Below are 23,607 nucleotides of genomic sequence, written 5' to 3'. Positions count from 1 at the left end.
TCAGATGGACAGTGAAGCGATGCAGAGGAAGAAGGACAGGGTGTTTTTTTGCTGAAAATAACACAGCGGTATTGTTTACTGAGTGAGAAACTGCTTGAATTACCTCTAGAGTTGTAGCATGTGCTTTTGTATGAAACTCTTAGTCAGTTTTTGTCAGTTTTTGGCAATAAAACTTCACATAGTTGATAAATACAGTACATTAATTGATTATGGTTTTAGAAGTCTTATTGAACTATTTTCGGTCGACAAACACATACCTAGTGCATCGATTAATTGACTGAAAGAGGCGTGGTGCAAGTGGGAGATATATTGGAAAAATGAATGAAATCGCAATTGTTGTTTTCGAGATATACAAAATTAGATTATGGAGTTTATGTCTAGAATTAAATTTTAGCAAAATTACTTTGATAATAATAATAATAATTTGACAAATAAAATGAGGAGTAATTTAAAAAACAACAACAATATAACAATATAATAACCACTTAGTCCTATGATCCTTCAGATTTTATGCAAAACTTCAACAGACATTTACAGGCACATATTTGACTCATTAATACATAATACAAAAAAGAGTTAATCATTTTTGTGCAAGATATTTTATATCTCTATGATCTTGTTTCTGGACACGTACAAGATTTGATAATAGAGAAGTATTAATTAACAATGTCTTCATGTGTAAAAAGGCAGATTGCACTCGACATTTAAATCAATGTAATTTCCTCTCTGCTGTGATAAAACAGTAATCAACTGAATTACTAAAAGCGCACAGCCCTACAATCCAGGGTACTGTTTGGACTTGTGCCAATCCTGATGAAGTTGTACATGCGAGACAACAATTTGGAAATCAGTTCATCTTTTGTGCGATGGCGTCATGTGAGATCAATCCAGAACATGGACAGAAACATGGAAGTCTCTGATTGAAAGCTAAATCCATAAGTACATGTATTTATGTTGAAGTTGAACACTTGCTCTCCCAGACTTGTCTTCTTCTCGGGAGGAAGTGGGCTGCCCGCTGAGATGCAAACATCCTCCAGCGTGTCCCGGCGCTGCTCCACAGGAAGTTGTGGAGCAGAAGTGAAGGGGCAGAGTTAGTGCACCCTCAGGCACCATCACTGCAACGCATCCTTCTGTGTCACAGGCGAGCGGCGGATGAGGCTCACATCAGGCACATATTTGAAGACGTTTATGCTCTGGAAACGCTTTAATAAGTCACTGATTCATACTGTCTCTGGTCATGTCTTTTGCAGATCAAACTCCTCATTTATGTTTTATTTAGCTTACTCTTGTTTTAGCCAAATATTAGGCAAGACAAGTTTATTTGTAGGGCACGTTTCATACACAAAGCAATTCAAAAGTGCTTCACAAAACAGGAAATAAATGCTTTCAAATTAGTGGTTATTTAGTCAACAGTTAACACTGGTGTTGATTTGGTTGTATGGTTTGGTACTTGTTTAGTTATTTAGTCCAATATTGCATTCTGATCAAATAATTGTCTTGTTTATTTTCATTTCTATTGCTTTTTCCATGCCATTCACAGTGAATCTTGTAAGATTTTGTGTTTAGAAAATGATTCATGCTTACTGGAATATTCTAGTCCAAAATAATATTTTTTGAACCTAACCAGACTTCATAATGACTATGACACCTGTGACTCACCCAAATACTGTCTGTCTAACTTATTCATGGTTCAATCTGGTTTGTTACCAGATTGTTTCCTTCACTGGGTGTAGAATCAGGTTAAAAGGTAAGGTACACTTTATTGTGTACTTTATTTAGTGTAGAGCTTGTGTTCAGTCTCACCCAGTAATTTATGAGTCTGGCATGTTTAGTACGGTAAATTACTGGGTGTAGCACTCTGACTTAAGTTCAACATATTTACCAATTTGGCAAGGATCTTGCCGACAGCAACTGGGACGATCAAATAAATACTTCCTGCTGATTGCCAATAAATAATTAACTTTTATCAAATCCAGTTGAGAGAAAAGCACATAATTTCCCATCCACAAATGCACAAAGCCTTCCCTCTGCAGATGAATAAATTAAATGGCTTACTATACTTATTGATATATTAAGTTGTGAAAATGTATTGTATGAGAACTTTTGCCCATCATCTCGATTAATGTCCCAGTCCGCGGGGGTCACAGGGACAGTCAGGACCAAGAGCCACAAGGCGACGTGTTCCCTCTGCACAGCTCCAATCCAAACTGCATCTCTGTGTGACTCGGGGCTGATGCATCTGTTTCCTCTGCTCTACAATCAGGCACTACAGTCATTACACGCTCTTGTGTTTACACCATGCTCTTATCTGACTGGCGGTGTCATCGGAGCTGTTAGATACACACACCGCTGTCGGCCGGCCTGAGTAATCGCGCTGACCATGTGTTTTGATGACTCTGACTGGCTGGTTCTTGTCCTTTTGCTTGTCATTTGGCCCTGAACTCTGTGGTAAATTGTCCTGATGTTATCGTGCATAAGCAGGGACACCCCCACCTATCAGATCTGGCCTCTTGCTTCGATAACGGCGCTAAATGTGGTGGTGCATGTTCATATGGGTGGAGGCTAGTGGGTTGTTTATGAAGCACTTTGTTTTGTGTCATTGCGGCGCAGCTTGAAGGCCACTGCCCTTTACTTTATCTGCGTCGGGTCTCATCTGTCTCCTTCCGGTAGATGATTATATGACGAAATGAAGGTTTAATAAGAAAAATGTAACAATTCCGAAGCTAGAGCTGGATCTCATTGAATATTATACCGTTTTTCTTTTTAACATAAGCCTTTATCATGTTGAGAACTGTATTTCTTGTGTCTAGTTACAGTTAAAGGCACTGTACTTGATTTTACAGTCTTAAAAATATAAAAGTATATAAGTTCTTTTGCAGCTTGCTTACCTAATGCATTCTGAGCATCTTAAATATTCACTGCGCTTGTCACAACTCTCTGAGGCGTGAGCGAGTTTTGCCCTCCCGCTAACGAATCATGCTAACAGTGCACTTTAATTCTCTATAATTAAAACAGATTTTACTATATTACATTTAAACAAAACATTGGTACATCCCCTTTAACAGACCCCACATGCCACACACGGCTGTATTTATGAGTGGGGAAAATTGACGTTTGCATTGTTTCAATCATGATATTTAAATGATACTTAAACAATATGTTACGAATTAGCCTAAATGTGCCTTTAAATGCCTTGGTAAAGTTCAAGTATTGCCCAAAATGTGAATGGACCATACGATTGTCCAGAAAGTGCAGAAATATCATTTTAAACCTTTGTTTGGAAGATTACACCAGATGTTTCTGTTCAGTTTATTTATAAGAAACTCTTTGTACGGTCATTATTAACACTGGATACACTTCATATTTTAAATGTGTATATCTTCAAATCAACAATTGCAATATTATGCATTTTTGATACATCGCCCAGCTCTAGTTTATGGCGTGTCTGACAGCGCTCATTTACATGTTTGTGCCCTAGAGCTGAGAATATGGGCCTGATAGATGTTTGTTTTGACGACCCAACATGAAGAAGGGTGAGAAGGCTAAAAATGAATAGTCGAAAAAAATCAATGCATTAATAATTCTAGTCATTTAAACCAAGTAAGCAATACGCACATTTGGCTAGAAGTTCAATAACTGTAATTATGATATAACTAAAATTGTTTCAAAAGTCTCATTTGTAGTATTTTGTATTGACAATAATGAGCCATGTCTGCACTGCACGGATAAAGTAATAGTTGTACGGTTAAATTATACTACATCTGCTTAACTGCACTCCATAAATCTTTAACCAGAGGCAACAATTTGCTCACGCGTCGTAAACGCGAAATCGACACTGCCTCAAACTCATAGATATCGGTCCGTGCTAAGCGGACTCCTGTCACATAATATACTTTGCTTTGTTTGTGTTCTCAACTTTCAACTCAACTTTATTTACACAGCACTTCAAAAACAACACAGCGCTGCACACATGTTCAACAGGATATAAAACAATTAGTCAACACTTAAACTGAGACAAAATGAGTCTTTAGAAGGGATTAAAAACAGGAAAAGTGTTTGCAGGGTAATACTGTATATACCGTATTTTCATAGTTTTGGCTGGGGTGCGATTTATATTCCAGAGCGACTTATATGTTATATATATATATATATATTATTTATTTTCACACTGACATCCTCAAGAGGCTGGAGGGACTATGTCTCTCGGCTGGCCTGGGAACGCCTCTGGATCCCCCCGGAGGAGTTGGAGGAAGTGTCTGGGGAGTGGGAAGTCTGGGAGTCCCTGCTTAGACTGCTGCCCCCGCGACCCGGCCCCGGATAAGCGGAAGAAAATGGATGGATGGATGGAACCTCAAGAGGGCGCTCTAGGCTGTAAGCGACGCAGAAGAATCGGCACTTCCTCTATCTCCGGAGTTTGGGGAGTTGTTTAAAAGTGACACAGAAGGAAGAAGAATTCAATGGATTTAGTGATTTGGGGTAAAACTGATGCTTTGGTAAACTTGTTAGCATGTTCTTTATGCTATAGTTATCTGAATAACTGTTAATTCACCATGTTCTTTAATCTGTTATTATTTTAAATTGTATTCAAAGATGAAATTTCTGTTCTTGGTCCTGGATTTTATCAAATAAATGTCCCCAAAAAAACGCGACTTATACTCCAGTGCGACTTATATATGTTTTTTTTCTTCTCTGTTATGCATTTTTTGGCTGGTGCAATTTATACTCCGGTGCGACTTATAGTCAGGAAAATACGGTAGCTAATGGTGTTCCCAGGAAGTGTATGTGTTTTTGAGGAAATAGTAAGCGTTTGTGTACCGTGTCTCCCTGTGTCGCGGCTGCTGTGGCCAGATAACAGTCAGGATCTATCAGAAGGGACATCAAAAGAATAGAAGCAGATTTTTATCTGTTTTTCAAATATTTAGCTGGGCCCGTTTTGATGGGGTGTGAAACGGCTGAGCTTGCGGTTTCCAAGCCGTCGCCAAAAACTCCGAACATCCCACAAGCTTTTGCATTGGTCTTTATCAGTGTTGAAAAGAAAAAATGAAAGATTATTTATTCGAGATCACAACGGTTATACAAATTTAATCAACTATTTCCGGATCATATTTTGGAATTACATTTCATAATATCCATATTGTCTTATTGTATTAATTAAAACATCAATGTAATTTAAATATTGTGTGTATGTAATGTGCATGTTTTATTACACTGGAAGTAATGGCATTAGTTCAATAAAAAATAGCTATTTCATGTCAATTGAATAATAATGATTAACGTGCTGTAAATCTAAAGTAATTTTAGATTACCACCGCATTAAATTGAGTCTGAATCAACTGCGATGCATCTGTACACAAAAAAGAAACTAGAAGAAGTTTCATATAAGGAACACCTTAAATGCAGTTCCTTGATTTGTCTAGACTTTTTAGTGGCCAAGTTATGATGGGAATTAGAAAAGTTAGTGTTTGTAGATTACATAAAATGACTTGGTGCCTAATCACATCAACGTGTCGCCAGGCTTTGGCCACATGTATGCACTTTTATAGGTTCATAAAATGGGGAAAATAACCTTGAAAATGACCAAAGGTTTCAGTCTACGCCTCGGGGGGAGAAGTTAGAGCTCCACCTGCACTGGGGACACAAAATGAAGAGTGATCGTACCCTCACAACACTCTGACTCCGTTCTTAATTGTTCAGTTTGTCTTTGTTAGCGTTCTTTGGGAAGTTTGTAAAAAAAAAGAGACCAGTTGGGTAACGCCACTGCCGCTGCGAAAGGAAAAGCAGACCTGGTCCTTTTGGGTTTGGCAACGAGCAGCTTGTTAATTATATTTATTCTACTCCATGATACGAGTGAATGCAGATCAAACGATTTACACTTTTATGTTTGTTTTTGCTTGTCTTGCACTCCACTTTTGCAGTTACAGTAGATTGTCGAAATACATAATACATGCAGTATAGTAAAACAAAGTTAAAAAAAAAACTATTTTTTGCTCAACTGGAACTTTTCTGAGCTTCTAATGTTTTTTCTGTTTCTGGCTTTATGTAAATCTATGTATGCACTATGTTGACAACGGTCCTTTTTCCCATAATGCTTGTTTTATGACATGGTTTCCCAAGCTATTTCACCTACTCTGCCTTAATCTAAAAATAAAAACGTCCCCCCCTCTACCGCCTGAGTTCGCCCCTCATGTATCTGGCATTACAATTCCACCATTATTGCACACATTTGTCACACTGTATGAAGCCGGTGCTGCCGTGCTGCTCTATATGGTGATGGATATAGAAGTAAGTCTAAACATTGAGTGGCTCTGTTAAGTTAAGCAGCTCGAAACCCCGCTGTCCTTTACTGATGTTTGCTTTTCTTCCTGCCCCTTCAAACGCGGAAAAACAAATCACGTGTTATTCTGGTCCACCATCAGTGGCCTGTCTGCTATCGATACCCCCGACCGCCCCGTCCATGTGTGTATACGCGGGGCTGGGTTCTGTATAGTAAATATAGCGTCAAATGTCCAAAGGAGCTTATTTTAAACACCTTTTACATCCTCTCCAGTCCCCGGACACTGGCTATTCATAATTCAGCTATACTGGGGACGGTATATTAAGCAGCCCGTTATGCCGGACTGTATGTGTGTGTTCCTGCCCCTAAAATGGTAACACACCCACACCAAATCAGAGGGCTCCTTTGAGAACTGCGTTTCTCATGTTCTCACGGTGTAAAAATGACTATAACGCCGAGCTCCAAGAATCAGCGGTTCAGAGTGCAGAGTGTCGGTGGGTGGCGGCGCACGGACCATTTGCACCGTTTTTTGGTCGGAGTTATAGTCTCAAATAGTGAACGGCGGTCTTTATAGAAGCCCCAGAAAATGTTGTTTACAGAGGACTGGTTGTTCGTTTGGGGGAAAGGTCACAGTGAAGTTCAAATGTGTGCAGTTTTTGATGTTTTGGAGGGCAGAATGCACTGTAAAACTGTCTACACGGGGGAATAGAGCACGGACCAATGAGTTTGTTGTCGTTAAAGGCGCACTATGTAACTTTTCTGGCGAGCTTCTTGTATTTATTATTAACAAATCTTTTTATTGCTCAAAGAATACCGTGACAATGGTATTCTGACTGTGGGTATGGTCTCCTTTCCCCAGATTTGACCTGTAACTTGGCCTTGATTTAGATTTTTGTCCCTTTTTCCCCCTCATAATTCATCAATTCTGTTTCCACGCCAGAAAGTAAAAGGAGGGGGGAAAAAACAGACCTCCACATGTCATCCAATACATATTATCCATCCATCCATCCATTTTCTACCGCTTGTTCAAACTTAGAAAGAAAGAGCCACTTAGTCACTATATGACACTTTGGACACTCTGGGATGAGAGCTGATTGTCTGTTTAGAGATTGATTGAAGCAAAGTCATCTGCTTCACTTTTGTGTCTGAAAAAACTTTGTTAGAGGCCTAAAGAATCCTTACCACTGTTGTGTGAAAAGATTGGTGAGAGCTAAGAATGAGTTAGAAAGGTTTAAATACATTCAAATATTGTAATAATATTGATATTGCAATGTCGTCCAGCCCCAATAATCTCCACTGAACATACTGCACCTTCAAGTATATAACACAGAACAACGTCTACTTTTACAGTATTAGACCTTGGAATTGGCAATAAAACCACCAACTTTCTTTTTGAAAAGTGTACGATCTGGGATAAACTCACGCCTAATCAGCGCTCTCAAGTTTTTCTGTTGACCCGATTAGAGCTGTCGTTCGAATGCAGAAGACGTCTCCTCTCAATAACCTCTGTATCATTCAAAGCAAACGTGCTGTGATGTTGAAACTATTGACATGTTTAAACATATACATTACACACACAAACACAATCCTTTCAGTTATATAAAAACAAAATGTACTGTACAATGCATGCTTTAATTTAATTGTTCAAGCTGAGTCAAAAACGTGTTGGCTGATTTAGGCCTTAACATGAAAAAACACAAATAACATCAGTCTTATTTCATGTTTTCTTCTTTTTTTTAAATGAATGAAGGAGGACCTTGGTGCTATCGTGATACATTTAGTTCATTGCAATATTGATTACTGCATTAGCCTAAAATATCAATACTTTTGTGATACATTGTTCAGCCCTGTTTGTTTTGTTGCAGTATAAACTATTGGGTCTAACCTTTTTCTACATAATTGTATAGAGGTGTTAAAGCTGGTATGGACGATTTTTTTCAGCAATTTTTTTTAATCATATTTCCTCGTGGCGTGGATAAATCATTTGTCCTGCCACGCATCAATCATAAAACGCACCTACCGCTCACCTGCAGCCGCGTCAGGCTCGTCCCCACGTTTCCGCGTGCCTAGGCGCATGGATCTATCATAATATAGTTCCCTCAGGGGCAAAATGAAGACGGAGAAAGACAGTTCGAGCTGACGCAGAAGTGGACAGAAATCTACGGGAGACGAGCGATGCGATGCGCTCCGTTGCGCTAATAAACAAACGCACGTGTGTGTTGTATCAGTCCGCACGGGGGAGAGCGCATGCGCACTTCCGCCTGCGTTCTCAAATGGCCGAAAAATTGTCCATACCGCCTTTAATCTTTGCTAACTTCAACGTTTTAAATCATACTAGTCATGAACTTCTTTTAAAATGACTTCCGCATACAGTTACGTTGATTTATTTGAGTTTAATACAACCGCTATGCACTAATTACATTTTAAGTTACCAATTGAAAATATTTCATGGTTCGTTTGGTCCAGACTGACGTTTTTATTCGGCTGCGGTTTGAACTCCTTGTTACGTCCACGCTTATGTGGACCGGTGATTATGATCGACTGGAATCTCCCGTTTTTGCTCAGACTCGCTGACCTTCTCACGCGACCTTCTGTTGTCTGTTACCCGAGCATCATTTGAGGTCGACGGTTTGCCGGTTTGCGTCGCGCAGCACGGTCACGGCGGGACGGTCTTCTCTGCGTCACCGCGTCCTGAACAGCCGGCCCCGTGCGTGTGCGTATGTGGCTGTGTTTTCGAGCTGAAGTCAGATTGTAAATATAGCGTCGCCCCGTCTCCAGCCTCACGTCCAGACAAAGTGCGTGTGTGAGAAGGAGGAGGGGAAAAAAACTCAAGACTTTTTTTGGGCAAAATGCACCCGGAGACGACGGGAGCGAGGAGGCGGAGGAAGAATGAGTAAAGCGCGGGGGTGGGGGGGTGAGGAAGGGGGTCATAATTTCAGCCGTCTCTAAAAATAGCAGTTTATGTAGAAAGCAAGAAAAAAAAGAGAGTCTGTCCTGCTAAAAATCACAGCTCCTCAGCAGCCATTGGGAGGATGTGTGCTCCCTGCGGTGGAGCCTGGGAAAGTTCGACTCATTTCAGCCTGATGTTGTTGTTAAAGGGGCAGAATGTATTTTTTTTACACACACTTTATTGAGATAGCAATGTATCTATTGAACAATGTGCGAATCAATGTCTCTGTCCTTATATTTTGGATAGTAGGTTACACATCAGAGGTAAACGCCAATGCCAAATGAATCGTCTTAATAAACACTGGACCAAATATATATAATATATAACACTTCCGACTAAAAAGCTTGAATAATGTCACGTTTCGATATGTTATAACTGTTTTGAAGACATATAATGGTAATTTGAGACGCCTGTGATTGATGTAATGGTCCATATAAAGTGTAAGAGTGCTTTGTCACACATTTGAAACCAGCTACTTCCACCTGAGTGTGTATTTGCTGTATAATTTGGGCTGACTGCATATGTGGTACATTTACTCAACACAAAACTCTCAATAACTATTATTTTACACTGTTACGGCTCCTTAAAAATGTTATTAGCAGAAATGATCTGTGTTTGGAATTTCGAAATGCCACACATGTTAATTTACACCTCTTAATTTGTTTAATATGATGAATATGAACAAACCCGACAGCTTAACTGCTATTAGAACTCATTTCCAGATGTGAGACAGGCCTCTACTCTGACAATGTTCAAATCTAAGCTTAAAAACTGTTTTGTTTAGCTGTGCATATTGACTGAAAGGATTTTATTTGCACTCTTCTCTTTTATGTCTTAAACTGTTTTGTGATTTCTGTCATTTCTTTGTGATTCTTGTGTACGACTTGTGCTCTACAAATAAACTTGTTTTGTTGAACGATAATACAAAAATACCGCACATGTTAATCATACAGTTAGCATCTTGTTTATGAAAGGCCTCGTTCCCCATTGACAGCTCGTCCTGGCACACGTGCATGAGCCGTATAGTTCACAAATGTCTCCAGAACAAAGGCTTTTTTTTTGCTTGTAGAGCTGAAGCTGTCAGGCTAATCCACTATTCGAGCTCATTCCACATACCGCAGAATTAGTTATTACTATTGGTCATGTCATAACCATTTGCAACTGCATATAGTGAGTAAAAGAACACGTGTAAACTGATCTAAGGGCTGTTTCTCGTTGTTTTATTGGACTGTATGTACCAGGATAAGTATCACACCGTGTGCAGCATCGGATCGCTCACAACTATTTCAGGGATCAAACTTTAAATCTTCAAATTGAATCAAATTGAAATATGGAAGTATAATATCTGACAAATGCAACAACTAAATCTAAAAAATTTCAATGTACCTTTACGGGTGTGTATCACTGTAGTAGCCATTAGTGATCCTTATCCATCCATTGCATTAACATTGGAATTAATAATGGAGGGATTCTTAAAATGCTAAATATGCTGCTTGTATATACATAATAAATCTGGTATTGGACTTTGACGCAAAGCTTTATGGTGGAGGTTATCTGAACTCATTCCGTCACCCCATGGGACAAGGGCAGGCAGGCCAGAGTCATAATTTCAATACCATTCGCCTAATCTGGTACAAGATGGCCACTTGTGATTGCGGTATCCGGGAAGCAGTGAGATTGATGAATGTGGCTCCTACTGTGACCAGCTGATAATGCCGCTCCATGGCGTATTCGCAATTTGCCCATTTTCAAAGTGTATATGCTTTGTTTATGGGCTAGTACCTGGAATAGTTTGTGTAGTTTCACGTGAGTCAAGTGGCAGTTCGCGAAGAAAAGTTGAGGAAATAAGTTGGAAAATTGCAGGGAGTGGCTCAATCTGTGTCATCAATACAGAAAATGATATCTAAATGCAAGAGAAATTTAGAAGCATGAAGCAGATTTTTCTTACTGTTCCTTTACATAACAAAAATGTAGTTTATCGTAATAAAAAGGGTAGTTCCTGGTACAGTTTGAATCATCATTATACAAAAGTAGTTGCTGTTTTGCCACCAGATTCTGCAGATCTATTCAGAATGTATAAAAGCATAATTATTAACATCCATAGCATTTTGAGACTGTCAGCTGTTTTAATAATTATGAGGATTTATTGGTGATCGCAATTAAGTTTTTTGGCCATGATAATCTCTACGCAAAATGTCTATCGTCCCGTGCCTTTTTCAAATCATTACTATTGTGTAAATGAGGTGAGCTTTTGCCCTTATTTACAGTTATGGAATTACCTCTACAAATGTCACATCCGCTGCCCGTGTCCAACCAGGAAGTTAAATTAAAACTAAAGAGAACTAGGTAAGACGATGATTAAGTCAAATGAGTACCGTATTTTCCAGAGTATAAGCCCAAAAATGCATAATTGAGAAGAAAAAAATATATATAAGTTGCACTGGAGTTTGAACTGTGCTTGCAAGTGTGAAAATAACAAATAATATCACACATAAGTCACTCCGGAGTATATAAGTATAAATATAAGTATAAGTCGCACCCTGGCCAAAACTATGAAAAAAGGTGCGACTTATCTAACCTGTCATATGCAATCTGAAATGTCCCCATTGTGTGGTTCAGCGTGGCATTTTCAAACCTGCCAACCGATTCAAGTATGTAAGAATGCCTCCTACAAATATCCCCGCATCAGCTCTAGTGATTCACGAGATTGTAAATGGGAAGAGCATCAACTGTACTTGTTCAGTAAAACTGAATTTGACCCCTGCATAAATCCTGGTGTTTGTAATTTGCAAGTGGAAAGGAAAGTGGGGTTGTGCTCGATGCATTTACCGACATGTGGGATAGTGCATGTGCCCAGAGGTTAATGGCATTAGCAGACTAGTAATTGTGGCCTATGGGTTTCTCAGACGCACCACTAGGGGATGCATTAAGTGTTTACTGTAAGCCATACTGCACATAGCTATAATTCTTTACATGTTGAATTGAAGCGGACTGGGATACAAGTGCTGTTTTTCATACAATATAATGGCGTGTGTGACCTCTGTAGCTGTACAGGAGTCAGCAGGTCCTATTTGATTTGCATGAGGGTTTTCCCCACAGCCTGGGCTCCATCTTTTTTTGTGTCTGTCAAGAACTTATGGAAATGATTATATGTAATAAGCAAAAAGGATAGTCATCGTTGTAAATTGTTTCAAAGTCTCACACAGTGAAACTCCCACACTTTTTCCTCGGAGCAACTACTTTATTTATTTGGAATTTAACTTTTTTTTATCTATACTTTTCATGTATGTCAATATCTCTTTAGAGATCTTTCAGTATTATAATAAATATAATAAAATATTATCTACAAATGGGTTGGCTACGGAACTTAAAAAATAGATATATTCCAGTAATATAGGTAACAAAAATCAAAAACGTTTTATGTTTTGATGAATGGTGGGTCATGATAGTTGAAAAAAAAAGTATAAAATAAATAGTTACATATTCCCACCACAAATACTTGAATGTTTGTTTGTTTTTTGGTAGAAATTGTCTTTTTTCAGTCATTTATAGTTTATATGCTTCTAGCTGGCATAGAATAGGTACAGACAAGACATTTTTCAGACGCTGGTATTGTAAGGTAAAACTAGGGATGGCATATCGGTTATCGGACGTTGGTAATATCGGTGATATTGGTGTCCCCAGGTATCGGTATTGGTCTGATATTGAAAATTTTGAGGATATTTGGCACCAATCATTGACTTTTTGAACAGACTCATGAGTTAAAATGGAAATATATGCAAAAATTAAGCTAAAGGATATGGCTCACTACACAATCATGCCAGAAAACGTTTGTAACACTATATTATAACCATTTGGTCTTATTATCACTATCAACAAGTATCAGTTATTGGCTCGACTGTAAGACCAAGTTAAATGTCCTAACAGTTTCTTTCTCCATTGTGTTGCTTGTAGCATTGACCCCTCACATCGAAGGGCAGTAAAGAGCCATTGTACCTGTTTTTCTCCACTAGAAGCACAACAGACTAATTGAACTCTTGAGCTCAGGTTTCTCCCGGTGGTTTCAGAGGCATGATTCAGGTGAAGGGGTTTGAGTGTAATGCAGGGGTCAGTGCGGTCTCTGAGGTGGAGTCGGCCGAGGGCTGAGTGTGTGATGGGGGTCATCCTTTGGCCATGTGAACAGGAAGATGTGGGTTCACAGTGGAGGGACCGAGCTCTGGGCTGTTTATCAGATCGCTAATGAAGCAGAGCCGTCAGGAGAGGGCCTCTGTGGGATGAGGGGAGGAAGGGAAGGAGAGGAGGGGAGAGAGGAGAGGAGGGGAGAAGGGGAGAAGGGAGAGAGGGGAGAGGGAGCAGGAGAAGCCATGGGTGGAGTTAAGTGTAACGTGAAAATTGTTTAAAGGCGGTATGGACGATTTTTCGGCGATTTGAGAACGCAGGCGGAAGTGCGCATTCGCACTCCCCCGTGCGGACTGATACAACACACACGTGCGTTTGTTTATTAGCGCAACGGAGCGCATCGCATCTCTCGTCTCCCGTAGATTTCTGTCCACTTCTGCGTCAGCTCGAACTGTCTTTCTCCGTCTTCATTTTGCCCGTACACTGAGGGAACTATATTATGATAGATCCATGCGCTTAGGCACGCGGAAACGTGAGGAGGAACCGCACGCGGCTGCAGGTGAGCGATAGGTGCGTTTTATGATTGATACGTGGCAGGACAAATGATTTATCCACGCCACGAGGAAATATGATACAAAATTTGCTGAAAAAAATCGTCCATACCACCTTTAAGTTATTGTGATTAAGGGTTGTAAAAAACAAACAAAACAATACAAATACTGAAACTAAAATCAAAACTAGATAGTCATTTGTACATGTATCAATACTAGGAATGGGCGTATGTATTTTTTTGTTTTGTTTTTTTGTCTTGGTGCTGAGGCCGATAAGTTATTTGCCAATACGAATAATAGTCATTTTAAATTCATAGAAATGTTAAGTTAAAGTTAAAATTACATGGGAAAAAATGTATATAATGCATTTTTATGTCCAATAATAAATGATTCCCTTTTGTGTAATAGTTTCTGTGTCTATATTGTGTAAACAAACATATTTTTAGCCTAATTGCTCTACTATTTCCATTTTCATCATTCAAGACAAATCTGATTCACTGAGGACCAACTGGAAACACAGATAGGATACATGTGCAAACAGAGACTGGGTCAGCTAAGACTTAAACATTTTTTTTTTTACCTGATACATATATCAGTATCAGTATATATAGTATACGACGTGTGGGGGGATACATAAATACTTCTGATATCGCCAATACTTACATTGGAACCAATATATCGCACTATCCCTAATTGATATTTAAAAATTGCATACATTTGGGGGAAAAATACCTATCATGACCTCTTTTAGAATGATGTGGATGTGTCCGGCCAACATGTTTTGGAAATGGATACACAGAACATGCAAAGTAGACACAAAAAGGAATAAACCCCAGAACCTTCTTGCTGTGAGGTGACCGCACTAGCCACTCAGTCACTGTGCCACCGAAATGCATTCTTCCATTGTCATTTAAGTTATATATTGTTGGTTTACCGCACAAAACACAACTTAAGCCAAACGACTTCTCCTTTAACACGGAAACACCTGAACTGAAGCCAACGACCACTTTCTCTGGGCTGTTATTCCCACTACAATAAGCAAAAAAAAACATCTCATATTATTTATCACATTTCCGTGTTTAACATTAGCAAAGGCCAAATCACTCAGCTGCTGCTGTAAACATTTTCTCTGGCTACAAGAGCAGCGGTTCAGTGTGCTCCCCATTCCCATCATCGCAGGCGTCCAGTGCACTCGCAGCTCCACATTCATTCAGATCATTCAGTATTAGAAGCACGGGGGACTTCTGCTCATTACAAGTTCAAATAATCACACATCACAGCTCCAAAACATGTTGTGTTTGATATTTCACGGAGACCAGTGATAATGAATCCTGTTAACACGTAAAACAGAATTATTTTGAAATAAAGTATCCAAATATTAGACAAAAATCTGAGATACAAATGTTCAAACTTTTTGGGGGGAATGTTTACAATGGGCTATTAGTCATGTGGTCAATCAAAAACACTTTCTGCTCTACAGTTTATTCAAGTTTATTTGCTGGAAAAATGTTCAGTCTATAATGTTTTTTTAATATATTTTTATATATATATATATGTATTAGTTAATAATATAATAGTGCTAGGGCAGGACGATATGGCCTAAAATGTAATTTATTTATTAACAATATAATTGATGGTATACTATGAATAGGGAATATTTAGGTTCCAGTTTGCCCTCAGTGCATCAGATTTGTCTTTTTGAAGAGACTCATGTGTAAAAATGGAAAATGTAGGCTAAAAGTATGTCAAATCTAAGGAGTTGGTATCGACAAATATCGGTTATCGGTCACATCGGCCCATCCCTGCTATATACTGTATCTAGGCTGCTTAATGGCCTTCTATCTTGGTCTGCCTCGCCTCAAAACTGAGAGGAAAGAAAATCAGCTGCAATTATATCACGATACTCCAAATTTCATCATCACATAAATCATATCACAGTTTATGATGAACTCTAATTAATACAGTACTATTTAGTTTGGCAATTCTACTTTTGTATGATTTACTATTAACTTTATGAATAAACATTGTATCCAGTACTTTGTAAAGTTTATCTGCATTGACAGCATGACAAATGTGCTTTTCTGACACTATTTAGCTTCCCCTGTCAGACTAACGAGCATTAAGTGTGGAAACAATTGAAAACACAGATTGTGAGCATACTTCCCTCGATCGGTTTCCTCCACTGTCACTCATGCGCAGAGATGCCATTTAGTCTTGTAGTGTGAGAATCTGGTTTGTTCATCAGGGGTGAGAGGTCACAGGTCAGGCTCAGGGGAACCATCAGCAGTGAGCAGTCAGCTGACCCCGAACGATCCCGGGATAGGACGGCCTCCACTCCCCGAGGACCGACATTCAATCACTTTGTGTCCATACGTCGATAAGTGACTTCTCCGTCCCACTGCGAATGAAGTCGTATTGTATTTGACTTATACATCACCCACAGTGAAGCATTCAACTTTTTAACTCGTAATACGTCTTCCAAGATTGTTGAACATCCCTTGTCTTGCATGTGCCAAATACTTTGTAAATGTTTAGAGGGATTTTCCACTTTTTGGTCAAAACACTATTTGGAGCTAGGAATGTTCTACTGGATTCCACTCATTTTTAATTTATTGGCTTAATATTTCACAAAACAGGCTGTACGGCTCAATTTAAACAGCGCAGCGAGATGATGCGAGGTTCAAACTGTTATTTATTTTTACCCCTTAAACTTCCCCTGTCATTGTGTGCGTATTTGCTGCTTCCCGCTAAATCTCCTTTGCTCAGACTGGACGGGCCAAAGGTCAGTGGCATTGACCCCAAAGCGGCAGTTCAGCCTAAATATTGACCCACACACAGACACTCTTGTTGGCTCTTGAATATAGTGCTGTTCCATTAATGGACTATCGGCTTTCACTGGGGCTGAAGGGCTAAGAATAACTGCAGAGGAGTCAAACATCATTCTGCTGTGGCGATTTGAGGCCACTTTTTAAATATAGTTCTGAACATGTTATTGTCAGTCATGTGTAAGCTTTTTCTGTGTGTGTTTTTTAACGTGTGCCAGCAGTGCAGTTGGCCTCTGGGACTCCTCTGTCCTCCTTTCCCACAGTATGGGTCCCGTGGGGGCGCTGTGGTGACGTCAGGAGAGAGGTACAGGCGGGGAGGTTGCGGGTTCACTTCCTGTCTGTCAGGGCAGGGTTGGGACGTGTCCAAAGTGAGCGTCAAACTGTCTTTATGACCTGTCAGCTCTTTTGACCTCTTCGTCTCTGTCTGTTTCAGGCCATGTGGCTCATGCTGCAGCAGGAGGAGCCGGAGGACTTGGTCATATCGACCGGGGAGGTGCACAGCGTCAGGGAGTTCGTAGAGCGCGCCTTCACACACGTAGGGAGGAAGATTGTGTAAGTGCATACAGGTCCAAAATGAATTATGTTTTGAGTCATTCAATATGAGCCTGGCACATAAACGTAGTCTCAGACGTGATCCTGTGAGGAAATCAGTGTCACAGCTGAATTTCAAACTGCATGTTCATGTTTTGTACTGATTGCAAGCATTTCAGACTAGCTAAAGTCTAAATATAAAAGTGTTACTGGCAGTTCAGCGAGTTTTTGAGCCATTTATACATCTTACTTGCATAGTTTTATCAGCAATAGTTCAATGTGAGGGTGCAATAGTGTATTCATGTATACCTGTACTTACAATTAGGCCTGTAACAACAAAGTGTTTTTAAATAGTTTGTGATATTTTCTACAGGAAATATCACAATAAACAAGAACATGCTTCTTTATGCTGTTGAAACAATAAGTGAATGAATGAAACCGTTATTGCCCCGAGGGAAAGACGTCTTGCACACGAGGGCACTCATTACATAAGAAGAACACAGATAGGCGACATTGAAATACAGTCCGTGTGTCAAACAGAGTACTCGAAATACAGTTTATTGAGTAACTGATTGCTACATGGGACAAAGGATGTAAAGCCTAACTTGGCCTTCATTCGAGTAGGAGGCAGTATCAAAAGCAGGATACTCCCTGTTAACCCTTTTCTAAATACACGATTTACCGGCGTATATAGATTTTTTTTTTGCAAATTTTAAATGTTTTAATAGTTCTTTAGTTTATAGTTAGTCTCTTATATTACTTATTCAATCTTCAAATATGATCATATAATAAACAATATATATAAATATGTCTTATCTCTTATTTACTAAACAATAAGTTGATATAGTAATAATCTTTACAGGCCTGCAAAGTTTTTGAATAGCATTTTATCCTCTATTGAAATGGATTTCTAAACCCCCCCCAAGCTCGAACCGTTATCGTCACACGTTTGCTGTATGGGACAAACTTAAACAAAGTCACGTCTTGCTGTATTTTGCTTCCTTTCCTTTGACTCACCTTCTTTTACATTGTGCCATTCTGACATGTTGGTCAGGGCCGGTGTCCGGAACGAAACATGGCATTTGACATGTTTTGTCTTCTGAAGTGGTGAAGAAACAACATCTTTTCTTCTGGTCGTGTCACTTGCAGGTGGGAGGGAAAAGACGAGCAGGAGGTGGGCCGATGCCAGGAGACCGGAGTGGTGCACGTTAAAGTAGACCCCAAATTCTTCCGTCCCGTTGAAGTGGTAAGTCTGGGATATTTTTGTGCCTGCTTTTCACTTCCTTCGCTCCGCCAGTCAACAAAGGAACAATTAGTGCCCCAAAAAGACCCAAAACACATGAATAATAAATGATTAATGGTTCCATACGAGGTCTCATTTCACTAATACTTCCTGCTTCATGTACCTGACCTTAGCTTGAATGTAGCACTTTTTCTGTGGTCGTATCTGATTGCCGGCCATTGTGTCTCGAGCCATGCACTTATCAGCTCCAGTCTGGCTTACAGCATTTACTGACTTATTGTACGCTCCTAAACTGGTAATTCCCATTCTGAAAACCTTAGTCAACAAACACTGATGTGGCACTAATTGGCCTGATGGAGCAATTCACATTTAGGAGGTACTTTTTAACTTTCCGTTGGCGGGTTGGGCGTGTGCTTTCCTCCATTTGGATGTTACTGCTGCCCTAAATGTACCACTGTATGGCATTAAACTTACTACCATCTTGCATTTATCCATAGGCATGTAACAAGCTCAAATTCTCTCCGTACAATATCACAATATGCATCTCACTGTATGATATTATTTATTTATTTATTTATTTATTGCTCTATTTTAAAGACACAAACAGAATTGTAATGTGCTTTTTTTCTTCTTTTAAAATGCTTTGACAATCCTTTGGTACAAATAAGTTGTGTCATAGTGCGACGAGTTGGCAGAGTGTACCCCGCCTAAGGCCCGAAGTCACTGGGATAGGTTCCAGTCACCCGCGACCCCGAAAGGGAACAAGCAGTAGAAAATGGATGGATGGATATTTAAACAAGATTATAAAAATAATATTTCAGTTATTGTTGTCCCTATTTCATCCCACTTTTAAGTTATGTTATTGTTATTTTGGTTCGACTCTTATACTGAGATAGTTCTTCCTCCCCAAACTCCTAAAGCACTTTACATTATTTAGAGGTTGCACTACACTTTCTGTTGACGTGTTAATAAGTTGGCTTGATCAGTCAGACATTTTGGGAGGTCTTTCTCATCCCTGGGGAGAGCGTTGGGTTACTCGTGTGTGGTGGCTCAGATTAACTATCAGGCTCTCACTTGAAAGCCGCGTGCACCTTTCTCCAGCGCTCTGGAGCTGCTGGAGATTAGGCCACAGATTCAGTTGAGTGATGGCAGAGGATTACCATGGAGACCTGCTGATGGACAGCTGAGCCAATGGAAGCAGCTCTCACACACCTGGACCGATGAGACGCTTCATTCGCACTGGAACAATACAGGGAAACCAATTCAATGTAACAGTGATATTTAGTTTACCCCGTGCAAGTTCAGACATAAACAATATGTACATTTGCATATCCATGTACTCTTCAAACTAAATATTACTCAAGCATAAGTTAAAGTATGGCGTCACTGACTTCCCACCTCTGGGGTTGAAAGAAATACAGAGTCTAATTAAATGTTTTGGCAATTCTGTATTTTAACCTTAACTTTTGGAACAAATGATCAGTGAAGGCAATAAAAAAATGTCCTGTTCAAAAATATCCCTTAGCTTTCCCTGTTCATTTTGTATCTATTGTAAGGTTTAAGGAGACTGAAGGGTGTTTAACCTTTCACCCCTGCAGACAGGAAGTGGTTGACACCGGGCTCACAGCTCAGCATTGTGGCTCTCCTCAAGTGGAAATACCTGTCATCACATGTGTTTGCGAGGACCCCAGCTGACTCAGGCCTTAGCGGTGTCAAGTTTGCTCTTTAAGTCGTACGAAAGATTGTGCCTTTTTGGAGTGCGTGTGTTCGAATGTGGGTGTGGATGCCTGCTTGGTTTGAGTGTGTCCCCGGGCTGTGTACTAATATATATGTAATTCATCATTATCGCTGTCAGGCAGTGTGTCTGACATGAGCTCATTTATCTCTCCAGCCCCCTGGGAAAGTGCTGGGGGTTCACGGTGCAGGTGTGCTTCACATGTGGAACAAGTCTTAAACTTATCCATAATGTTGTGCAATTGTCTATATTTTTATTCATCATCAGATTTATTTAGTCCATTAATCGGCCGACATTTTTTGTTAGTCGACTATTTAATATTAAAGGATTTAGTAACATTAATGTGAAAGCATAGGATGAGTTTGCTGGAATGAGATGTGAATTTATTCAGATTTTTTATATACAGATATGCAAGTACTTTTCTTGTCAGTTTTTATGACTTACCGGTAGTTTTAAAGCTTCTGCTAATTCCACCCCCCATATAATCAACCAAAAATGTCTTTAGTCGATTACAGCCCTTGCGCTATATACCGTAATGTTTCTGGAGGGTCCATCTTGTCTCATGAACATTACTTTGCCTGGTGGATTTTTTATGGCATTTTGTGGATGATTCCTGAAAAAAACAATGATAAATGGAAGCTTTCGGATCCTTCACATTAAAACTCAGTGTCCCAGGGGATGTCACAATATTAAATTCTGGTGCTGCAATTATTGTGAGAGAAAATTCAACGATTACTCACAATTATTCAGACTGTGACTAAAAAAGAGGGGATCAAGTTTACAAAATTGAACTATCTTAAAGACAAAATAAATGTAAATGTGACAAAAAAAACAAGTTCTTTACATTTAGGTACATTTTTGGACTATATATTTAACAAACTTTATTTTGTTTCTGAAATTGTCACAATTACTATTTCTTGATTCTTATGATTATATTGTGACCTGAATAATCACTATTATCGATTAAACAAATAATCGTAACATACGATTATTACATACATAACTACGTGTCCCTTTAAACTTGTACCTAACCTCAGTTATACACGTGCACTCTTTACAGTATATTGACAAACTTTAAACATGAAAATAAATCCTTTTATTGCATATCTGACTCTGGTTCTGATTCGACACAGAAGTTCATGAAGCTGCATCATAAGAAATACATTTCAAGCACAAATTCCAGAACGTTTTTTATGCTAAATATGTGTATTTTGAAGCTGTTGTGGCCGTTGTGAGCAAACTGCTGCTGCTGTCAAGGCGTCTGTTTCCATTGTACACGCTGTCAATCACTTTTCGCCCGATGGGGCCCTGCCAGCGGAGGTTTGGCTCTGCCCGAGCTCCTGAGCAAAGGTGTGTCTGTGTACCGAAATCTAATGGTTTGATTGATTCCGGTTGCTAGGTTACAAACACATCACTGAGGTATTAGAGCGTGATGAGAAATTCTTCTTACACAATCGTGCAGACAGAATGAATTATTGCACTTGATCGTAATTAACTCTGCGCTGAGATGCTCCGATACGGGGTGTGTTAAGCCAGAAAAAGTTAGCCGTTGACCGAAACTTGGAATTAATATTGTTATTTTGCTGCAGTGATATTTTGAAATCACATTGGAAAAGGCATTGCCAAATAATAATTTATTGCCGTGTATAAGACGTGCTTATTTCATTCCAGTGCCGTGTAATCTCATTAGTTATGTGTTATGTGATTAAGAATACAGTAGCAGTGTACATTTCAGCTACATTTTTTGTACATTAGTTAACCCTCAGGCGTTGTCACATTTGTCTCTGTAGTTTTTATTTGTGTTTTTTTATGAAGCAAGTGTGAATAGGGAAATATTGTGATGTGACAGTGTGTTTGAGAGTAAATCTAACCTTGTATTCGACTTGTGAAGCCCCTCAGAATGTCCCTAGAGCATATACGAGTGTCTGTATACATGCAGGAATGTGTGCGCTCTGTGTGACGTAACCAGCTTGTCAAAGTTCCAGGTTCATGTGTCGCTTGAGGCCTTAAGTGCTCTGTTGAGTGACAGCTGTGTTTTGGACTACACAGAGTGGGAGGTGGAGTCGTGATGAATGGTCCTACAGTGCTTCATTATCTCTCTCCCCTCACAGCACTTCTGTGTGTCCATGTGAGTGTCATCAGCTCTGTGTGTGTTTTAGCAAAGAACCTTTGTATTATTCAACCCTTAATTAAAATACTTCATGATGACACCGCACACAATTTTCATTGCAACTTGACATGAAAATGACATATCAAGACATTAAAGATCATAATGATGAGAAATGTCTTATTTTTTTATCTTCTCATCTTTATTGGAAAATAGAAATAACAATTTATAAATTGATTTATTGAGATATTGATTACACAATTGTTATTTTTGATCATCTCAAATGAAACTCAAAAATATTCACCTTACTGTCATTCAAATGTAATGCAGGCTATCAATCTTTGGATCAGTGTTTAATGGACATGTGGGAATCACCTGCAGTTTCCCATAAAAAGCAGTGTGTTACATGAAATGTAAATGTAAATGATTCTGCTGTGAGTTTGTCACGTACCAGCATTCCTTTATACACACTGAGGCTCACCCTTTTCTTTTAACACAAGTTTAGTCCTGTGTTCTAAGATACCACCACTTTTAGTTGCAAGATGCTAAAAAAAATATTGAAAGAGCTTTCAGATATCAAATATTATTTATACAGCGGTTAAACCAAGTCTCAACTCTTTGTCCTCAAGTCTGAGTCAAGTCCCTAGTCAAAGACAAGCAAGTCCTATTTATGTCCCAAATGACTGAGCCTTAAGTCCATGTCAAGTCCTCTGGTTTGAGTTTGCAATTGATTTTTGTGACCACTGGAATTCAAGTCCAAGTTGAGAGCTAATTTGTTGTAAATTTGGTCTCAATCATCAAATTTGTGAGAAATCAGCAACTGTTCGTCCTTTTTTTTTTTTTATGTGCTCACCCTCCTGTTCTTTCCAAGAGCCGCCTACCATCAAACCTTGTGCATGAACACGCTAGAGCTCCGCTGCTACACGTGCATTTGTTTATTAGCGCGACTGATCGCATCGCATCTCTTGTCTTCGCAGATGTCTCTTCTGAGACAGCTCGTCCCTCAGCCATTTTTGTACGTCGCGGTCCGAAGTGTGGAGCTACACTGAAGGAAGTCGCTGCTAGCTTTGCTAAACACACACCGGCATATCAATCATGCATGCACAGCCAGGGGAACATGCTGATATCCTGGATATGAGCCAGAACGAGGCTGCAGGTGTGCACTAGCACGCAGGGAATGATTGACATGTGGGAGAAATACACTGCTGTCCACGCCACGAGGAAATGAGACTCTGATTGGTCGCCAAAAATCCTCTATTCAACCTTTAAGTC

At 39.5% G+C, this 23,607-nt stretch overlaps 2 protein-coding genes across 2 annotated transcripts in view; both read left to right on the top strand.

The window, feature by feature from the left end:
* psmg4 (proteasome (prosome, macropain) assembly chaperone 4) overlaps positions 1-23,607 on the top strand; it is a 238,259-nt gene that overhangs the window by 55,908 nt on the left and 158,744 nt on the right. The gene's annotated exons all lie outside the window — the stretch shown is intronic.
* The window catches only part of gmds (GDP-mannose 4,6-dehydratase), a 131,600-nt gene that overhangs the window by 84,062 nt on the left and 23,931 nt on the right, over positions 1-23,607 (top strand). Inside the window, exons 8-9 of the mRNA XM_072439512.1 lie at positions 17,153-17,271; positions 18,400-18,496. Of these exons, the coding sequence (XP_072295613.1) occupies positions 17,153-17,271; positions 18,400-18,496 (216 nt within the window). The remainder of the gene's footprint in view (positions 1-17,152; positions 17,272-18,399; positions 18,497-23,607) is intronic.

The sequence above is a fragment of the Eucyclogobius newberryi genome, unplaced genomic scaffold (genome assembly GCF_026437365.1).
Source record: "Eucyclogobius newberryi isolate DKJ021-1_F unplaced genomic scaffold, fEucNew1.0.hap1 SCAF_9, whole genome shotgun sequence".
Lineage (NCBI taxonomy): Eukaryota > Metazoa > Chordata > Actinopteri > Gobiiformes > Gobiidae > Eucyclogobius > Eucyclogobius newberryi.
The sequence above is the reverse complement of the archived record's forward strand: the minus strand, read 5'-3'. Positions and strand labels throughout refer to the sequence as shown.